At 38.3% G+C, this 18,697-nt stretch overlaps 1 protein-coding gene across 26 annotated transcripts in view; it reads right to left on the bottom strand.

The window, feature by feature from the left end:
- Nucleotides 1-18,697, bottom strand: part of TCF12 (transcription factor 12) — a 402,091-nt gene that overhangs the window by 218,766 nt on the left and 164,628 nt on the right. For all 26 annotated transcript variants that reach the window (XM_051821977.3, XM_051821978.3, XM_051821979.3 and 23 more), the window contains one exon: nucleotides 1,800-1,902. In XM_051821977.3, coding sequence (XP_051677937.2) covers nucleotides 1,800-1,902 — 103 coding nt within the window. The remainder of the gene's footprint in view (nucleotides 1-1,799; nucleotides 1,903-18,697) is intronic.

The following is an 18,697-nucleotide window of genomic DNA, read 5'->3' as shown; positions in this document are numbered from 1 at the left end:
AAGAAACCAGCATGCACATGCTCATAGTTGCTCCAACTGAGAAAATGTTACCTCAAACTAAATTACAGAAATATTTTTAGTCAACAGCTGTTCAGAGCAAGTGACTGACACGCATACCTCTTAGAATTCATTTTATTCCCACACTTGTCCCCACAATTTTAGTAGTCATCTTGGCTCAAAGCTGTGCTAATGATGAAATTCCAATGGGCCTAACAGTCATCTCTGTGAGTGAAGAATAAAGGTAAAATCATAAATACAAAAAGAGTAATTGCTGATTTCTCACAATTCAGTAATAGCCTGAATTTAAAGAAAGCTTAGCTCAATCTGAAATTAACAAAAACACTGACTTTAACTTACCCTTCTATACTTGGAATAAATTAAATACTACTTGAGGAAAAGTTAAAATACAAAAGGAAATTATTTACAGTGTCTTCTGTACTTGACTTTGATTGTAGCCTTAACAGAATTAAAAAAAAATAAATTGGTATGTTTTCTGGGTCAAATAATTATTTTGTTCTAAATTTAGTTGATTTAGCTTGGCATGATAATATATTAAATACTATGACTTTCATTTGCATTTATGTTGAAACAAATTGTGATTTTAAACACAAGTTGTATTGCTGATTAGATTTTCTACTCTTCTGTCATACTCAATGACTCTGGCTTTAAACTGTCAACTGCCTTAGGCAAAATCCACACTAGAACAGCAGACTGTCTCCTCAACACCAGAGGATAAAGGAAACAAACAAAGACTGTGTAAAGCAAAATCATTTATAAAGAAATTGCAGACTACCCGGATTTTGGATTTGAGTAATCCACTTAGATTAGCATGGCTGTGTCTTAAAAGGACAATTCTAAGATCACAATATAGGTCATGTCCTTAAGAAATAGAGTAAGTAATGAAATCAATGTCAATTACACAAACCTTCCATATTTACATGACGCCAATGACAATCAGTAAGACCGATTAAATAAAGCTTTTATAATGTGCTCAGCCCTAGAATAAGCAAGAAGGAAAAATAATGTCATAAACCACAGATTCTTTTGAATCAAGTTTTTCAAAAGAGTAGAATAATCACTTTTAAAATAACAACAAAAGAATGGCATCCTAGCTGGAAAAAAACACAAGGGCTTATCATTTCAGACTGAACAGCATTAAGCTCATTTGGGGAAGAGAGAGGGAAAGAATACAAAGGAGACAAAATAACTCACCATAATGGTAAATGAAAACACAAAAATAAGGTGTGGCTGATAAAGTCACACCCTTCAAAATTCAACTTCACTTTGGCAGACCAAACCTTTAAAAATCCCCAATACGAACCCAACTGCTTGAAATAAATTTTGCAACATCTATATACACTATTATACTTTAATAAAGTAGAACCAAAAGAAAGTTTGTGTACATTGTACATAAGTAAAACTTGCCTAAAATCAATGCTGTCCTATCTTTTAAATTATTATATAAACACAAATATCAAAACAAATAATAATCACAAAAGCCCATGAAACAATGCTTATTAGCTCCAAAATCATGCAATGCTTGAGGTCACCAAAATATACCCAAAAATGACAGTTAAAACATGTAGCTTCCTTTTTTAACATTAATAACAATACTAGAAGGCCCCAAATTTCTGGGTGCTTGTTCCCTAAGCAGAGCTGAAAAAGGCAATACCCAGATGCCCCTAGAAACTTAAGAGCTTTCTTCTATATACTGACGTGTCCTTCCTGGACAAGGGGATAAAAAATGTCCCTGACCAAAGAGGCTTTGAGAAGACTATTTGCAGAGAATCACCACTTACCCATCAGATTTGAGTTCATGAAAGGTGTTGGGGACAAGCCTTCGTGGGCCCCTAATCGACTGTCATTCAAGTGATCACTGTAATGAGGGCTGTCTGTAAAACCCTAAGGGGGGGAAAGAGAGACCAGAGTATTAGAGAGATTATTTGACAGTCTTGCTAATTGAGCATAATAACACCCACCTAATTAAAATGCAGATATACAAATGGTCATTCCTACCCAAGTTCCTTGTTTATCATTTGAAAAATGGAGCAGAAGTTCCTTTTAAGGTTAAAAAAAATTTTTTTTTATTGATCTTAAAGAAAAGTAGGTTTCTCAAAACAAAATAAAACAAAACAACAAAACAACCTAACCAATAAACCCAATGCTTTCAAAGTACCAGTACTTCTGATGGGAGGATGGTCTATAAAAATTCTATAAAGTTACTAAATCAACCCTAAGACCTCTTCAATCCAAAAGGAATGTTCTATGAATCGTGAAAAAGATAAGGATGAACTAAGTACTTGTCATTCTTTCTGTTTCCATGTCCTACAAATAAAAGGTTAGGCTGTACATAAAGATAATTGAAAATGAATCTTGAAGAAGAATGGGATGGGAGAGGAAGTGGGAGATGGGATGGTTGCGGGTGGGAGGGAGGTTATTCGGAGAAAAGCTGCTATAATTCAAAAGTTGTACTTTCAAAATTTATATTTATTAAAGTTAAAAGAAAGTTTTAGCTAAAATACTAAAAAACGCATAATCAATGGACATTAATCCTTTCCTAAATGGCAAACATTTAACAAAAAAGTCTGCTTATACTTCTTTTAATACAAAAATATATATGCTATTATACTTCTATTAAAGGAATATTATCATAAAATACAAGAATACACCTAAAGAACCAAACCAAATACGAGCAAAAACAGCAAATTTAAATTCTTAAGAGTCTGAAAAATGAACTCACAAACCGCATGAAAACAATAAAGTAAATGCTATTATTTCAGAGTAGTTCTATCCAATTTCTCCTATAAGCATGCTCTTGAAAAGCAAAGGGGAAAGACAGACAAAACTTACTAGCAAAGAAGGTTTTACAAAATCCTTGTGGGTGACAACTGTCCTGGTTCTCAGATTCTGACGTATACTATGTGCTGCATCACCTCCAAAATCATATGTTTTCTAAATCAGGTTATGAACCTTAGTTAATTAAAACTTCAGGGGAAATCACCTTTCTGCAAATTAAAACTATCAAAGAGTAAAAACCAGAAAAACTTTCAGGAGGCTCAAGTAAGAAAGAAAATTTCCCTGGCTCACAGGAACCAGAAACTACCCAGAATCCCAAGGGACTATAAAATCATCAACTACTGAACATTCATTGTTACCCAGACTGCAGGCTAACATTCAAGAAGACAATAATGGGGCTGAAACAGGCCTCACTATCTTTCCCAGGCATGCTCTCAGTCCAACCAACAGGCTGGGAACTAAGGACTAAGTAACCACTACAATCACTAATGGATGCAAGTCACAGCTCATTCTGCTAGTGTGTTTTAAAGCTAATCTTCTGGGAGTGTTAACTCCCACATGAATCTTTATTCCATTTTTGTCTACTTTAGAATCAAAGATACACATGTGATAGACATTCAAGAAGAATCTAGATGACAGTTACAACCTCACTATGACCACAAGGGTGTCCTCTGGTAACCACCACCCTGTTCAATCTGTCACAGCCACAAGCAGCAGAAGCTATATACAAAATAGGACAGATCATAGCACAGGTCACTCACTCCACAGAGTTAACTTTTATGCATAAAGCATGGTTAAAGTGCTAAGAGACATACCATTGCCTCACATAATCTGAGTATACTCTCCCATCCCAGCCCACTAACCATTCATTCCTAGGCACATGGTCACAACTAGGCATAAAAACCTATAAAACATTCACTGTAATACAGTCTATCATCATAAAACAATACTGTTCTAGAAAACTGCCAAGTGAAACATATTTATGGTCAGACATATTGTTCACACCACATTTGAATGCTGAAGGATAATCAAAGATAATTTAGCATGCTCTTAGTTTTCTTCATTATTTTTAAAAATAAGTTATTTCCCTTCACAACTATAAAAGTAAAACACTGAAATTGTGTTTTAAAACTCAGTATGAGTACACAAATATATCTAAGTTTTATGTATATATTTATAGTATTATCCAGTAATTTTATAATTTGCTAACTTTACAGATTGCATGTTGTACTGTTTAGCATGATAATCTTACTTTTTCTCTGGCTTCAGACTGCTCCTCAGAGAACACAATTATTTTACTATCATCTAAACAACAACAAAGAAAATGCTGTCCTTTATCCATATGCACCCACATATAGTGTGAAATTTGCTACAACATTTCCCAGTCATAAAATATCCTCAGACAATTCAATTCACAAAATCTGAGATTGTCATATGCCACCAGAGCAGGAGTACACAAATTTCTTCATCACAAGTAAGTAATAACTACATATAGACTTTCAATATCTACTTCTTCATAGATCATATATATCCACATTATCAATTATCAGTAAGACATAACTTCCTGCATTTAAGATAAAAAATTAAATAAAAATTTAAATAATTTCTTCTATAGCTCAGAAATTCATCTTAGTGAATTCATTTTTTTTTTTAAAGCCACTGCCAGGGCCAGTGCTGTGGTGCTGTGGCGCAGTGGGTTAAAGCCCTGGCCTGAAGCACCGGCATCCCATATGGGCACCGGTTCTAGTCCCGGCTGCTCCTCTTCCCATCCAGCTCTCTGCTATGGCCTGGGAGAGCAGTAGAAGATGGTCCAAGTCCTTGGGCCCTTGCACCCACGTGGAAGACCCAGAAGAAGCTCCTGGCTCCAGGCTCCGGATCTTCACAGTTCCAGCCTTTGTGGCCATCTGGGGAGTGACCAGCGGATGGAAGACCTCTCTTTCTGTCTCTACCTCTCTCTGTAACTCTTTCAAATAAATAAAATAAATCTTGAAAAAAAAAAAAAAAGCCTAATAGCTAAGAAAAGGCTAATTCTTCACCTACAGATACAAACTGGTGCCGGGGGAGGGAATGATTTTAGGTCTAATAAGTATCAGAAGCTCACTTCGAAGAGTGGAACTGCCTACAGTTTAAGATTATTCTTGTCATTGCTTCCACACAGTAGTAGTGATCCTTATCTAGAATATAACTTTTGGTAAACAAAAATGAAAGCTGCAAAATAATGTACAAACATTTAAATAGCATTACCACAGGCCACATGTTTGAGATCAGTAGTTATCAATATGTCCATGCATCATCTGGCTGAATGATATCTACAGCACTATAAATCACTGAGAGATCTTACTAAAATGCAGGTTGAAATGGATCAAGGTCTGAGGAAATGCCTGAGAATGTGCATTTGTGACCTAGAGTTAATGCTGATGTTGCTGGTCTCTGAGCTGCACTTTTGGTAGCAAGAACCTAAATGATCTGAAAATGAAGATCTCTTTCATACACAAAGCACAAACTCTAGTATAGAAGTGACAGGCTGACATACCACACACCCTTATCCCCCAAGAACATTACAACTTCAAAAGTTTCCAGGTAAGTATAGAAAAATCCTACAGGTAAGAAAATATCCAAGGTAATTAGAGAAACAGAGTACTTTTATGTATGTATCTATCCATGTATTTTTTTTTTTTGTAATTTTTTGACAGGCAGAGTTGACAATGAGAGAGAGACACAGAGAGAAAGGTCTTCCTTTACCATTGGTTCACCCTCCAATGGCCGCTGCGGCCAGCGCACTGCGACCGGCGCACCGCACTGATCCGAAGCCGGGAGCCAGGTGCTTCTCCTGGTCTCCAATGCGGGTGCAGGGCCCAAGAACTTGGGCCATCCTCTACTACACTCCTGGACCACAGCAGAGAGCTGGCCTGGAAGAGGGGCAACCGGGACAGAATCCGGTGCCCCAACCGGGACTAGGACCCGATGTGCCAGCGCCGCAAAGCGGAGGATTAGCCTATTGAGCCGCAGCACCGGCCCCCATCCATGTATTTTTAAGCAAATAGTATCTATCATATGTAGCCTCAATAAAAGAAGTGGGCAATTTACACAGTAGGCTCCTTAAGTAGCACATAGTCAGACACTGCACATAGCTGCTTGGAAGTAGAGAAGGCAAAGGAAAAAAATGTCATAACCCAGTGAAAGTATAAGTCTAGCAGAATAGTAGGGAACAAAGTAAAAGTAATGCTGAAACCTCCAAACCACTGAAAAACACAAGGGAAATGTGACTATACTAAGGGAATGGCTATAGGACAAGGAAGGAATAAAAGCAAACAAGCAGCCACTAAGAAAGAGCCCAAGAAGATCAGTCAATGGGACTTGTAAATAATTTCTATGTCAATTCTGTAAAATGAAGGACATGAAATGAGATTATTAAATATGAAACAATCATGGTATACACTTCAAATCAGTAAGATTCTGCTAATAGAAGAGAACAAATTTAATCCCTTGCAATTCCTAATTAAGATTTGAATTCTGTAAAATGGTTTTAACATGAAAATAATCACTGAGATTTTTAAATAATGTATAAAAATACACATTATAAGGATAGAGCAACACTAGCATAATCATCTACGATACTAGCTTTTGTAGCCACATCATGTTACTGACCACAAAAACATCTCCAAACACACCCTTTAAAAATCACTGTTCCCACATCATGCTGAGTGAAATAAGCCAGTCCCAAAGGGACAAATACCATATGTTCTCCCTGATCGGTGACGACTGACTGAACACCAAGAGGGAAACCTGTTGGAGTGAGGTGGACACTATGGGAAACGGTGGCTTGATCAGCATAGCCCTGACTGTTAATGAACAACTTAATACATTATCCCTCTTAGTAGTTTTTTTATCTGTTCTACTTAATATGACTGGTTTAGTTCTGTAATTGATGCACAGTTATTCTTAAGTGTTGAAAATTAACTGAAATGTGATCCCTGTTGAACATGGGAGTGGGAATGGGAGAGGGAAGAGATGTATAATTTGGGACATGCTCAGGCTGACTTGCCCCAAGTGGTGGAGTTGGAAGCATACCAGGGGATTCCAATTCAATCCCATCGAGGTGGCATGTACCAATGCCATCTCACTGTTCCAGGTGATCAATTTCAGTTCACAGTTGGTCATGGTGGAGGGACTGGGAGTCAAAGGGAGCACATAGACAAGTCTAGTACCTGCTAATGCTAACGGATGGAGTAAATAAAGGGGAGAGTGATCCAACATGGGAAGTTAGATACTCAGCAGACTCATAGAATGGCAGATGTCCTAAATAGCACTCTGGCCTCAGAATCAGCCCTAAAGGCATTCGGATCTGGCTGAAAAGCCCATGAGAGTATTTCAGGCATGGAAAGCCAAGACACTCTGGCAAAAGATCTCTGTGAGTGAGATCCCAGTGGAAAGAACAGGTCATCAAAGAAGGAGGTACCTTTCTCTGAAGGGAGGAGAGAACCTCCACTTTGACTATGACCTTGTCTAAACAAGATAAGAGTCGGAGAACTCAGAGGGCTTCCATAGCCTTGGAAACTCATGACTGGAGCATGGGGAGATTACTGATGCCATAGACAGGAGTGTTAATTGGTAAAGTCAACAACAGGAGTCACTGTGCACTTACTCCACATGTAGGATCTCTGTCCTTGATGTGCTGTACATTGAGATTTAATGCTGTAACGAGTACTCAAACAATATATTTCACTTTGTGTTTCTATGGGGGTGCAAACTGTTGAAATCCTTACTTAATGCATGCTAAACTGATCCTCTGTAAAAAAAAAAAAAAAAAAGAAAAGAAAGAAATTATCAATTCCCAACTTGACTCTCACTGGGATTAAACATGACAATAGGTCTGCCAAAAAAAAAAAAAAAAAATCACTGTTCCCACCTTATGATAAAAGTGAAAAGTACTGAGATTAATAATATATAAAATCATAATATATAACAACATATAAAACTGCTTTTGGAAATAATATATAAAATTGCTATTTGGAAAGATTACAAAAATAATTCAATCATATATTTAAAATTTGTTTGGGATGGGCATTTGAATTAGTGGCTAAGATGTGGTTCCAGACTATGAGCTTTGGCCTGACTCAGCCCTGGGTTTTGCAGACATTTGGGGAATGAACCAGCAAACATAAGCTTGCTCACTCTCTCTCTCTGCCTCTCAAAAATAAATACTATAAATTATACTTTAACCCTTAAATCTTAAACAGTTCCATCTATGCATACATAACACTTCATAAAAGTTTTGATAATATGAAATGTGTTCTATAAAATTAAGTTTATACTTTTTTGTATATTCATTTGTATTGCAGGAACTTAGAACTGCTAATCCCAGCTGTGGGTATGACAACAGACTCAAAGAATCCATTAAAGTTGCCTCCATTTTTAAGCTAACCTAAACAGTGCTTAAACCAATCAAATATTTTATTCTATCCAAAAATCTCATAGCTAATGTTTAAAACAATTTTAAAAATTTATTTTAGTTAACCCATAAATCAAGTGTAATCATGACAGGACATCTCCAAGTTCAGAACAAATATAAGACTTTTCTAGTTATTTCTTCACTTGAAAATCATTGTGTAATTCCATTTTCAAAGATTCTGATTCTTTTACTGGCTCAAATGGAAGGGGAGGGAAAGGCTCTTTCAATGTTTACTTTCTCAGAAACACTTTCCCTGATTTTAACAAGATCAAATCAGGTAAACTCCATTTGTGTTCCTATAGCAATGAGCATTTCCGTCATAGCACTGCTCACACTTGTTGAAACTGCCTATTTAATTAATTATGCACTTAAATTATAATTATCTGGTATAATTGCAATTGTACAAATGTAGAATTTTTGTAGCCAGACTGGCGGGCATGGATTCCATCTTTCCACATACTAGCTGTGTCACTCAGAGCAACTTAATCTTTCTTGCTTCAGTTTCCTTATCTGTGAAATAGGAATGATAATAATACTACCTTCATGCTCACAGGTTGCTCCAAGATGATTAAATGAGTTAATACATGAAGCACTTAGTTTCTGGCACACAGTAAGCATATAATACATGCTAGCCATTATTATCATCCTAGTTGGAGACTGTCATGTCTTACATATTTTGGGAAAACAATCACCTTTTCCTTTTTTTTTTTTTCTTTGACAGAGTTAGACAGTGAGAGAGAGAGAGACAGAGAAAGGTCTTCCTTCCATTGGTTCGCCCCTCAAATGACCTCTATGGCCAGAGCTACGCCGATCCGAAGCCAGCAGCCAGGTGCTTTTTCCTGGTCTCCCATGCAGGTGCAGGGCCCAAGCACTTGGGCCATCCTCCACTGCACTCCCGGGCCACAAAAGAGAGCTGGACTGGAAGAAGAGCAACTGGGACTAGAACCCGGCGCCCATATGGGATGCCGGCACCTCAGGTGGAGGGTTAACCTAGTGAGCCATGGCGCCAGCCCCAGCAGTGACCTTTTGTTGTTGTTGTTGTTCTTTTTTAAAACCACATCTTCAGAACAATGCCTGACACATACATAACACATGCTCAATAAATGACAAAGGGAAGGGAGATTTTTTTTTTTTTTATTTGACAGGTAGAGTAATAGACAGTGAGAAAGAGAGACAGAGAGAAAGGTCTTCCTTCTGTTGGTTCACCCCCAAATGGCCGCCATGGCCGGCGCTGTGCCAATCTGAAGCCAGGAGCCAGGTGCTTCTTCCTGGTCTCCCATGCAGGTACAGGGCCCAAGCACTTGGGCCATCCTCCACTGCCCTCCTGGGCCACAGCAGAGAACTGGACTGGAAGAGGAGCAACCGGGACTAGAATCCGGCAGGGAAGGGAAATTTGGCTGTAAAATCTTTAAACTGCTTTGGAGTCTCAAATACTATAGAGGTTCCACAGAGTAACTATTAGAAAAGAAAGCAGATAAAGTAGTAGGTCAATCTAACTGGATTACCCCACTTATCTCAGGCTTATGGTCTCCAAAAACCACAAGATTTCATACCAAATACTGAAATTATATAGCCTGTAAATGGCCAAAGCCAGTAGTCAGCAGTCAGTGGCCATTAAAAGCTCTGGAGGTTATACCTCGAGCAAATAATTAAATGGATATTGTTAAAAGTAGGAATATATGAAGTTCAAAAGAGAGAAAAGTGTCCTTATCATAACTACTTACTTCTGTGATAAAGTACCAAATTAAATATCTAGATAAATGAGGTTTATATCCTTTGAAACAAATCCTGGAATGGACTCTGCCTCTCAGGTAAACAGGCCTATGAAAAAGATGCAAGCTGACTTGATCACAATGGTAGGTTATCTGACAGCAAGTACTGTGTCTGTGTCACTCACTGCTCTATCACAAGTGAAGAGCACACTAATGGGCATGCAGTAGATGGACATTTTTTAAATATAATTAATGAATGAAAAATTTTAAATGCCATGGTTAATAAATCAGGTCTACATGAAAAACTATCTAACATTCAAATTTTTTTTTATTTTTTATTTTTTTTTGACAGGCAGAGTGGATAGTGAGAGAGACAAACAGAGAGAAAGGTCTTCCTTTGCCGTTGGTTCACCCTCCAATGGCCACCGCGGCTGGCGTGCTGCGGCCGGTGCACCGCGCTAATCCGATGGCAGAAGCCAGGTACTTATCCTGGTCTCCCATGGGGTGCAGGGCCCAAGTACTCAGGCCATCCTCCACTGCACTCGCTGGCCACAGCAGAGAGCTGCCCTGAAAGAGGGGCAACTGGGACAGAATCTGGCGCCCCGACCGGGACTAGAACCCGGTGTACCGGCGCCGCAAAGCGGAGGATTAGCCTATTGAGCCGCGGCACCGGCCAACATTCAATATTTTAAGTTCTGTAATCCTTATCTTAACAAGAAGATGGATTTTTGTCATCCAGGTATATAAGTTACTAAAGGGCAAAAATTGTTTTTTCCTCTTTTTTGATATCAAGAGATTAGCACAAAATGTTGCACATATTAAATGCTTAAATGTTTGTTGAGCAGAATAACCTCTTCAGGTAACTTTTTATTCAAGAATACTAAGAATTAGTTCCATAGAATTATTCTAACCCAAGACTGAAAACCAAGACTTGAACTTGCATGCGAAAGAGGAAAAGGAAAATCAAAAACTTTTCGATATGGAAATGTCACTCAGAAAACATCGTGGATACATGACATACTGCTTTGCAGAAGGGCATAAAGGACATCTGAACACGAAACCCCCAATGATCACCTAAAAATTTCACGTTTAGTCCTAAATTCAGCCCATCCATGTTTATAAGTTTATGCAAGTAATTAATAATGACATCTGTTAGAAGCAATCAGAGTTGATGTTGTCTTTCCCTGGTCTACAGCTATGCTGTGTTTTAAAATCTACAAGCAGAACACCTTCTGAGCATTTACCTATTTATTCTATATGAAGAAAAATCAAAATGCCTCCAGGTTTCATAGAAAGTATACTAAAATAGGAAACACAAATACTAAATAGGAAACTAAAATTGGATACACAAAAAATATACTACTATAGCCAGTAATGCCATATGGGTGCCAGTTCGAGTCCCAGCTTCTCCACTTCCAATCCAACTCTCTGCTAATGCACCTGAGAAAGCAGCGGAAGATGGCCCAAGTCCTTGGGCCCCTGCACCCACGTGCGAGACCTGAAAGAAACTCAGGGCTCCAGGCTTCTGCATGGCACAGCTCCATCTATTGGGGCTACTTGGAGAGCAAACCATTGAATGGAAGCTCTCTCTCTCCCCCCTTCTAGTTCTGCCTTTCAAATAAAAAATAAACCTTTAAATATAACACACACACACACACACACACACACACATATATATATATAAAACTGATGTTAGTGATGATAGAAATTTAAAGCTCTAAAAACATGCAAAGGTCACATTTATTTTACCTACTGTACAGATGAAGACAGACTGTAACTCTGCCTTTCAAATAAATGAATAAATCTTCAAAAAATACATTCAGATACTATGTAATTAGAATTAAAATGTTATTTCCTAAAACGTAAAATTACAATCTAATTCAGACATCTAGTTCACATCAATACCACTTTATCATAATTAAATTTGTACCCAATACAAACTTTCCTGATACTTGCAAAAAACTAGTAGACTAGCATTACTTTGGTAATCAGCAATAGCTCATAGTATTCCCATTTTTTATACACCCTCTAAGGGAGTCAGGAGGTGTGACATTTTAATACTAGGTTCATAGTGGTATAAAATGAATGATCTATGTGACTATCATCAGCACCAATACTTGAAATGCATTCTCTTTACTTCCTACCTGTCTGCCTTGGGTTCTTAAGTCTTCCATGAATAAAATTAACCTGTATCAAAGATGCCACCAGGTCTCCTTATTAACACTTGTTGACAGTGACTTTTCTTCTCTAAATCTTTTTTCCAATTTTCTTGTCTATCAAACTTTGTTTTTATCTGTCTTTTCACATTAAAGAGATAGCATGCATATGGAAGTGTGACAATGCACATTGTAGGAGTTGGAGTCCCCAGCTTGCTAAATGCAGGTTCCACTTCTGTACTCTGGCTGCTTGCTTGCCTGCTATGCTCCCCTGGAATTTATGACCTTCTGCCCCTCACCAGCTCCCCTGGGATTTATGGCCAGATGCTTCCCGCCAGTTCCTCCCCGTGCCATCTCCTTTGTGTGGCCTTCCCGCCACATAATGTATATAGTCTTTACATTTAAATGAACCAATGAACATGTTAGGTCCCAATACCTTGCCATATAGAGAATAAGAAGGCAATCTACGTAGGAGATGACCTGCACCCATGTAAGTATGAGGCTATAAAAACCTCTTATGCAAACGAGAGGGCCTTTTGCCTGTGCACTGCTTAAGGGCTGTGTGCGGGCAGGGGGTCACAGCCGGCTGGTAACAGATAAACCTCTGCTTTTGCATTTGTGACTGTGCCTTGTGCATCGATTGCGAAATACGGACTCAACAACATGTACACATGTGTATTGTTTATCAAATATGGTGCTAGTATACAAAAATGAATCAAAGAGTCTTTGTCTTTTATCAGCTCAGTTTGGAGGAGAAACAATGTCTGTACAAATTTTAATAACTGAGTAACCTTTCCATGAGATCTGGGCCTGAGCAGTGCCACCTGACTACTTATAGGGCTTCATGATTATTATTGGATTCCCTATTAATCTAAGGGACAGGATAGCATGCACGGTCAGTGAAATTTCAAAAGAAGTCAAGCCAGTCTGCCAATTTACAAGTCAAACTTCCTGGGTTAAGCATGAAAAGTCAGAAGATTTCAATATTTCAGCACACCTTCAAATGGGAACATCAAAAGTATAATGAGCACAGCCAACCAGGCAGAAAAAACAGCATTCATATTTGCTAAAGACGCCTGATAGTAAAATGAAACATCTTCATAACTGGAAAACAAAAGCATCAATAAGCTCACCACTGGTGGCATCATTATTATCAGCAATTATCTTTTACTGAGTACCTGCTATGTGTCAGCACTGTGCAAAGGGCTTTCATGCAGTATTTATTATACCAGGTAAATTAACCTATATATTTATTTTATATTATTATATATATTTTATATAATATGTATTATATATTTAACCTATATATTTAATGTCTCATTTCACACATGAGGAAACTGTGTCCTAGAGAATTTAAGTGTCTTTCCTCAAATCAGAGAGTAACAGGGAAATAATTTACTTTTTAAAAGATTCATTATTTACTTTGAAAGTCAGAGTTACAGAGATAGAGGGACAGACATAAGTAGAGAGATACTGCGTCCACTAGTGGACTCCTTGAGTGGCTACAACGACCAGAGCCAGCAGCTTCTCATGGGTCTTCCATGTGAGTGGCATGTGGCCCAAATACTTGGACCATCTTCTGCTGCTTTTCCCAGGCCATTAGCAGAGCTGGATGGGAAGTGGTACAGCCAGGACACAAACTGGTGCCCATGGAGGCTGCTGGTGTTGCAGGTGGCAGCTTAACACAGTACACCACTACGCCAGACCCTAGGGAAATCATTTAAACTCAGGCAGTATGACAGAAGATTACTCTATGTCAGCCCATGAAATTTTTTGATCCCTAGTACAAGAAATCTGTCAACAAGATAAACAGATAAACACAGAGTCATCACCATTAGGTTAGATTTTTCAAGGTCTCAGGATCCTTTTGTGCTCAGGACCCCCTTAGACTCTTCCAAAGAACAAGAATCCCAAAAAGCTTTATGTGAAACATATTCATTGCATTTACCATGTTAGAAAGTAAACTTAAACAATTTTAAAAACGTAAGAAACAAGAGCACATATTTCTTTAACTGTGAGGGCAAAGACACTGTCATTTTTCATGTAGCCTCTGGAAACTCCACAATGCAGCCAGAAGAGAGTAAGACTGAAATAGCAAATAATATCTTAGTGGTATTATGAAAATAGTCTTAACTATGCAAACACTCTAAAAGAATCTTAGGAACACCTAAGGGTCAAGGTAAACTGCTGAATCAGACTATGTAGTATGTTTCAAAATATATCATGAAATTTCAATACTACTACCTTTTCAGAATCTAAAAATTTTGGTTCCAAATTATTTATTTAAAAAAGAGGTCTCATTTCAGAGATGAGGGTAAGAAGACTTGGAGAAGCCAAGGAGCATGCTTAAGATCACAAGGCTAGTTAGTGGTAGATACCTAAGCTTACTACATTTAAAAGGAGTTCTTTAGACACTGATTCCAAAATATAAGAAGCCAAGTATTTTCAGATGGTTGGTATTAATAAAAGCAATTGTGCAATAAGCAAATATAATATCAAAATTCCAAAGATCTCTTGAAGAAGCAGTACTTTCGTCTGGTGTAACTATGTAGGGCCCTCAGTTCAACAACTCAAAGTAAACTGAATCTGGCCAACAATCACGAGAGTTTGGAAGTAGTTCTTTATCCATTCAGTTCTTCAAACAAGACCCCAGCCCTGGTCAAGATGTTACTTAGAACTAGAGACCCTAAAACAGTATCAAGCTAAGTAAGCTATGCCAGATTCTTCCCCCAAAGATAATATAATAAATGAGTTATTTATTTATTAATAATTTGAAAGGCAGAGAGACAGAGACCTTTCATCAACTAATTCAACCCTCAAATACCCTAACAGTGGGGGCTGGGTCAGGCCAAAGCCAGAAGTCTGGAACTCAATCTGTGCCTCAAGGGATCCAAATACTTGAGCCATCATCTGTAGCTTCCTAGGGTACATATTAGCAGGAAGCTGAAATCAGGAGCAGACAGGGGCACTCAAATCGAGGCACTCCAAAATGGGATGCAGGCACCTTAATCCAGTACCAAACATCAGCCCCTAATGGTATTTTGATAAGCAAGAGGTAGCTAATATACACATTTAAAAGAAAAGAAGGCAATATCATGAACAAATTCATGTCAATAACATAAAACTAGATGAAACAAATGACATTTTAAAAACGGTCTAATAAAGCTCTCTAATAAGAAGTTGCTAACTTAAATAGACCTTTATGAACAAAATCAAAATTTCAATTAAGAATCATCCTCTAAAGAAAACTATAGTGAGGCTGGCGCTGTGGTGCAGTGGGTTAAGGCCCTGGCGTGAAGCGCTGGCATCCCATGTGGGTGCCAGTTCAAATCTCGGCTGCTCCTCTTATGATCCAGCTCTCTGCTATGGCCTGGGATAGTAGTAGAAGAACTACTTAAGGAAGAAATAGTAACAATTCTAAAAATTCTTCCAGAAGTTTGAAGAAGAGATAAGATTACTCAATTCATTCTCTGAGGCCAGCATTATCATAATACCAAAATCTGACAAACGCAGTCAAAGAAGAAAAAAAAAACCAGATGTCCATATTACTCATAAGCAAATTCATAATACTTTAGCAAGAATATACAGTAAGGATAAAGTGTAGCAACTCGATTCTACTTATTCCAGGAATGCAAGGTTGTTTTAACATTAAAAAAATATAATTCCAATAGCAACATAAAATGATATAAACATTTTCAGAGATGTAGGGGAAAAATTCAGCATCCATTTTTGTTGGATATTCTCAACAAGTTAAGAATACAAGGGGACTTTCTCCATCCAATGAAACTTATATCTAACATGCTTACCTGCTTCCCCCAATGGCAAAAAGGCTCTCCACTCCTGTTACATCTATTCAGTATTGTACTAGAAATTAGAACCATTTCAATATGGCCAAAAGAAAAGTAGACACTGGAAAGGAAAGTTAACCTGATATTATTGGCGGATAACATACTATAGAATTGGGAAATCCTTCAGAATGCAAAATAAACTACCATAATTAACAAGTGAGTTTACCAAGATTGCAGAATACAAGATTAGTTTACAAAAATAAAATGTGGTTAGATATGAACTAGAAGTTTCAAAACATGCAATAACAGAATCAAACTTATGAAATATTTAGTTGATAAACTGAAAAGAAGATATTTAAGACTTACTAAAACTATAAAAACTTTACTGGGGCTGGCACTGAAGTGCTGGCATCCCATATGGGTGCCAGTTTGAGTCCTGGCAACTCTTCTTCTGATTCAGCTCGCTGCTATGGCCTGAGAAAGCAGCAGAATAGGGCCCAAGTGCTTGCACCCCTGCACCCACATAGGAGACCCAGAAGAACTCCAGGTTCCTGGCTTTGGATCCGCCCAGCTCCAGCCACTGTGGTCATTATTGGAGCGAACCAGGGGACGGAAGACCTCTCTCTCTGTCTGTAACTCTACCTCTCAAAATAACTAAAATGTTTATTAAAAAAAAAACTTTAAGAGAAATTAGAGGCGCCAGCGTAGAGGCATACTAAGTAAAGCCACTGCCTGTAATGCCAGCATCCCATAAGGGTGCAGGTTCGAGACCGGCTACTCCATTTCCCATCCAGCTCTCTGCTATGGCCTGGGAAAGCAGTGGAAGATGGCTCAAGTCCTTGGGCCCCTGCACCCACGTGGGAGACCCAGAAGAAGCTCCTGGCTCCGGATCAGCGCAGCTCCAGCCATTGCGGCTAACTGGGGAGTGAACCAGCAGATGGAAGACCACTCTGTCTCTCTCTGCCTCTCTGTGTAACTCTGACCTTCAAATAAAATAAATAAATCTTTGGGAAAAAAAAAAGAAGAAATTAGAGAGGTTTAAATGGAGAGATATGCTATACTTGTGGATTAAAATCTCTCAAATAGATCTATAAATTCAACAAAACATCAAAATCCTGGACAGCTTTTTAGAAACCAATATGCTAGTTTCAAACATATTAATTTATATGCAAACAACTTAGAACAGTTCCAACAATTATGAAGCAGTCTAACAAAGGCAGAAGTCTTATAGCACTTCATAGCAACATTTAAAAAAGGTTTGTTCATTTGTTTGTTTGTTTGAAAGGCAAAGTTACAGAGCAAGGGGGAGAGAGAGATTTTCCATCTGCTAGTTCATTCCCCAAATGCCCAAAACAGCCAGAGCTGCGTGAGAAGCCAGGAACCAGGAGTTTCTTTTGGATCTACCACAAGGGTGCAGGGGCCCAAGCACTTGATACATCCTCTGCTTTCCCAGGTACTTTAGTAGGGAGCTGGGTTGGAAGTAGAACATCTGGGACTCAAACAGGGCCCAAATGGGATGCTGGCGTCACAGTCAGTAGCTTTAGCTGCTATGCCACAATATTGGCCCCGATATCAACATTTTTTAAAACACACAGTAATCAAGAGAGTATGGTACTCAGCCGGTGCCATGGCTCACTTGGCTAATAACAGCCTGCAGTGCCGGTACTCTAGGTTCTAGTCCCGGTTGGGGTGCCAGATTCTGTCCCGGTTGCTCCTCTTCCAGTTCAGCTCCCTGCTGTGGCCTGAGAAGGCAGTGGAGGATGGCCCAAGTGCTTGGGCTCTGCACCCACATGGGAGACCAGGAGGAAGCACCTGGCTCACGGCTTTGGATAGGTGCAGTGCGCCAGCGGTAGCAGCCATTTGGGGGGGTGAACCAACGGAAGAGACCTTTCTCTCTGTCTCTTTCTCTCTCACTGTCTAACTCTGCTTGTCAAATAAATAAATAAATAAATAAAGAGAGAGAGAGAGAGAGAGAGAGAGAGTATGGTACTGGCCAACTGGGAAAAAAAAACATCAGATGGAAGACCTCTCTCTGCCTCTCTTCTCTCTGTGTAACTTTGACTTTCAAATAAATAAGTCTTTAAAAAAAAGAATTTATAAATTACAACAGCTTATTAAAATGGAGAAATTCAACAACAAAGGAATCTAATTTTAACAATACCTAAATATTTTGAAGCACAGAACTACTTGTGCACTGTTAATTAATATCCTATTAACCACAAGCCAAGAAACTATGATCTTAATCAAAAATTTTATTTTACTTACTAGTAACCTGAAACCCAGAATAAATAACCCAAGTGAATAGGTACATTTGTCTAATTGGTTAACTTTGAAGCTTAAATCCTCTTTCCTTGTATTGCGAAAAAAATTATCATTTTTCACCTGGTATATAGTACGTCCTGGAGGTTTATAAGCAAGTATTCTATTTCTGTGCTTCTACTCTCCCTAGGCCATCCTTATCATAACTGTTATCATCCTACAGTACAACATTCTATTTTTCCCATGAGAATCAATACTTTTGCTCACAGAATATGGACTAATCATTTTTGTTTTTGCCCAACTGATTCCATTAACTGGAAAACAGTGCAATCATGATAAATGTTTTATGAATGTAAGGAGTGAAAGTAAAATGATTTTCATATTAACAACCCATAAACAAGAATACAGAAGGACAAGAACAAATTGCGAAACTCCACAGTAGGAAGACAGATACCAAAGAAAAATGACCTAGGGGAGTAACTTAGGGTTAAGAGGAAATCAAGAATAATAGTTACATGGCAAGAACTCAGAAAA

The sequence above is a fragment of the Oryctolagus cuniculus genome, chromosome 12 (genome assembly GCF_051225735.1).
Source record: "Oryctolagus cuniculus isolate XC-2025 breed Fujian yellow rabbit chromosome 12, ASM5122573v1, whole genome shotgun sequence".
Lineage (NCBI taxonomy): Eukaryota > Metazoa > Chordata > Mammalia > Lagomorpha > Leporidae > Oryctolagus > Oryctolagus cuniculus.
This window is presented reverse-complemented; position numbering and strand designations above follow the sequence as displayed.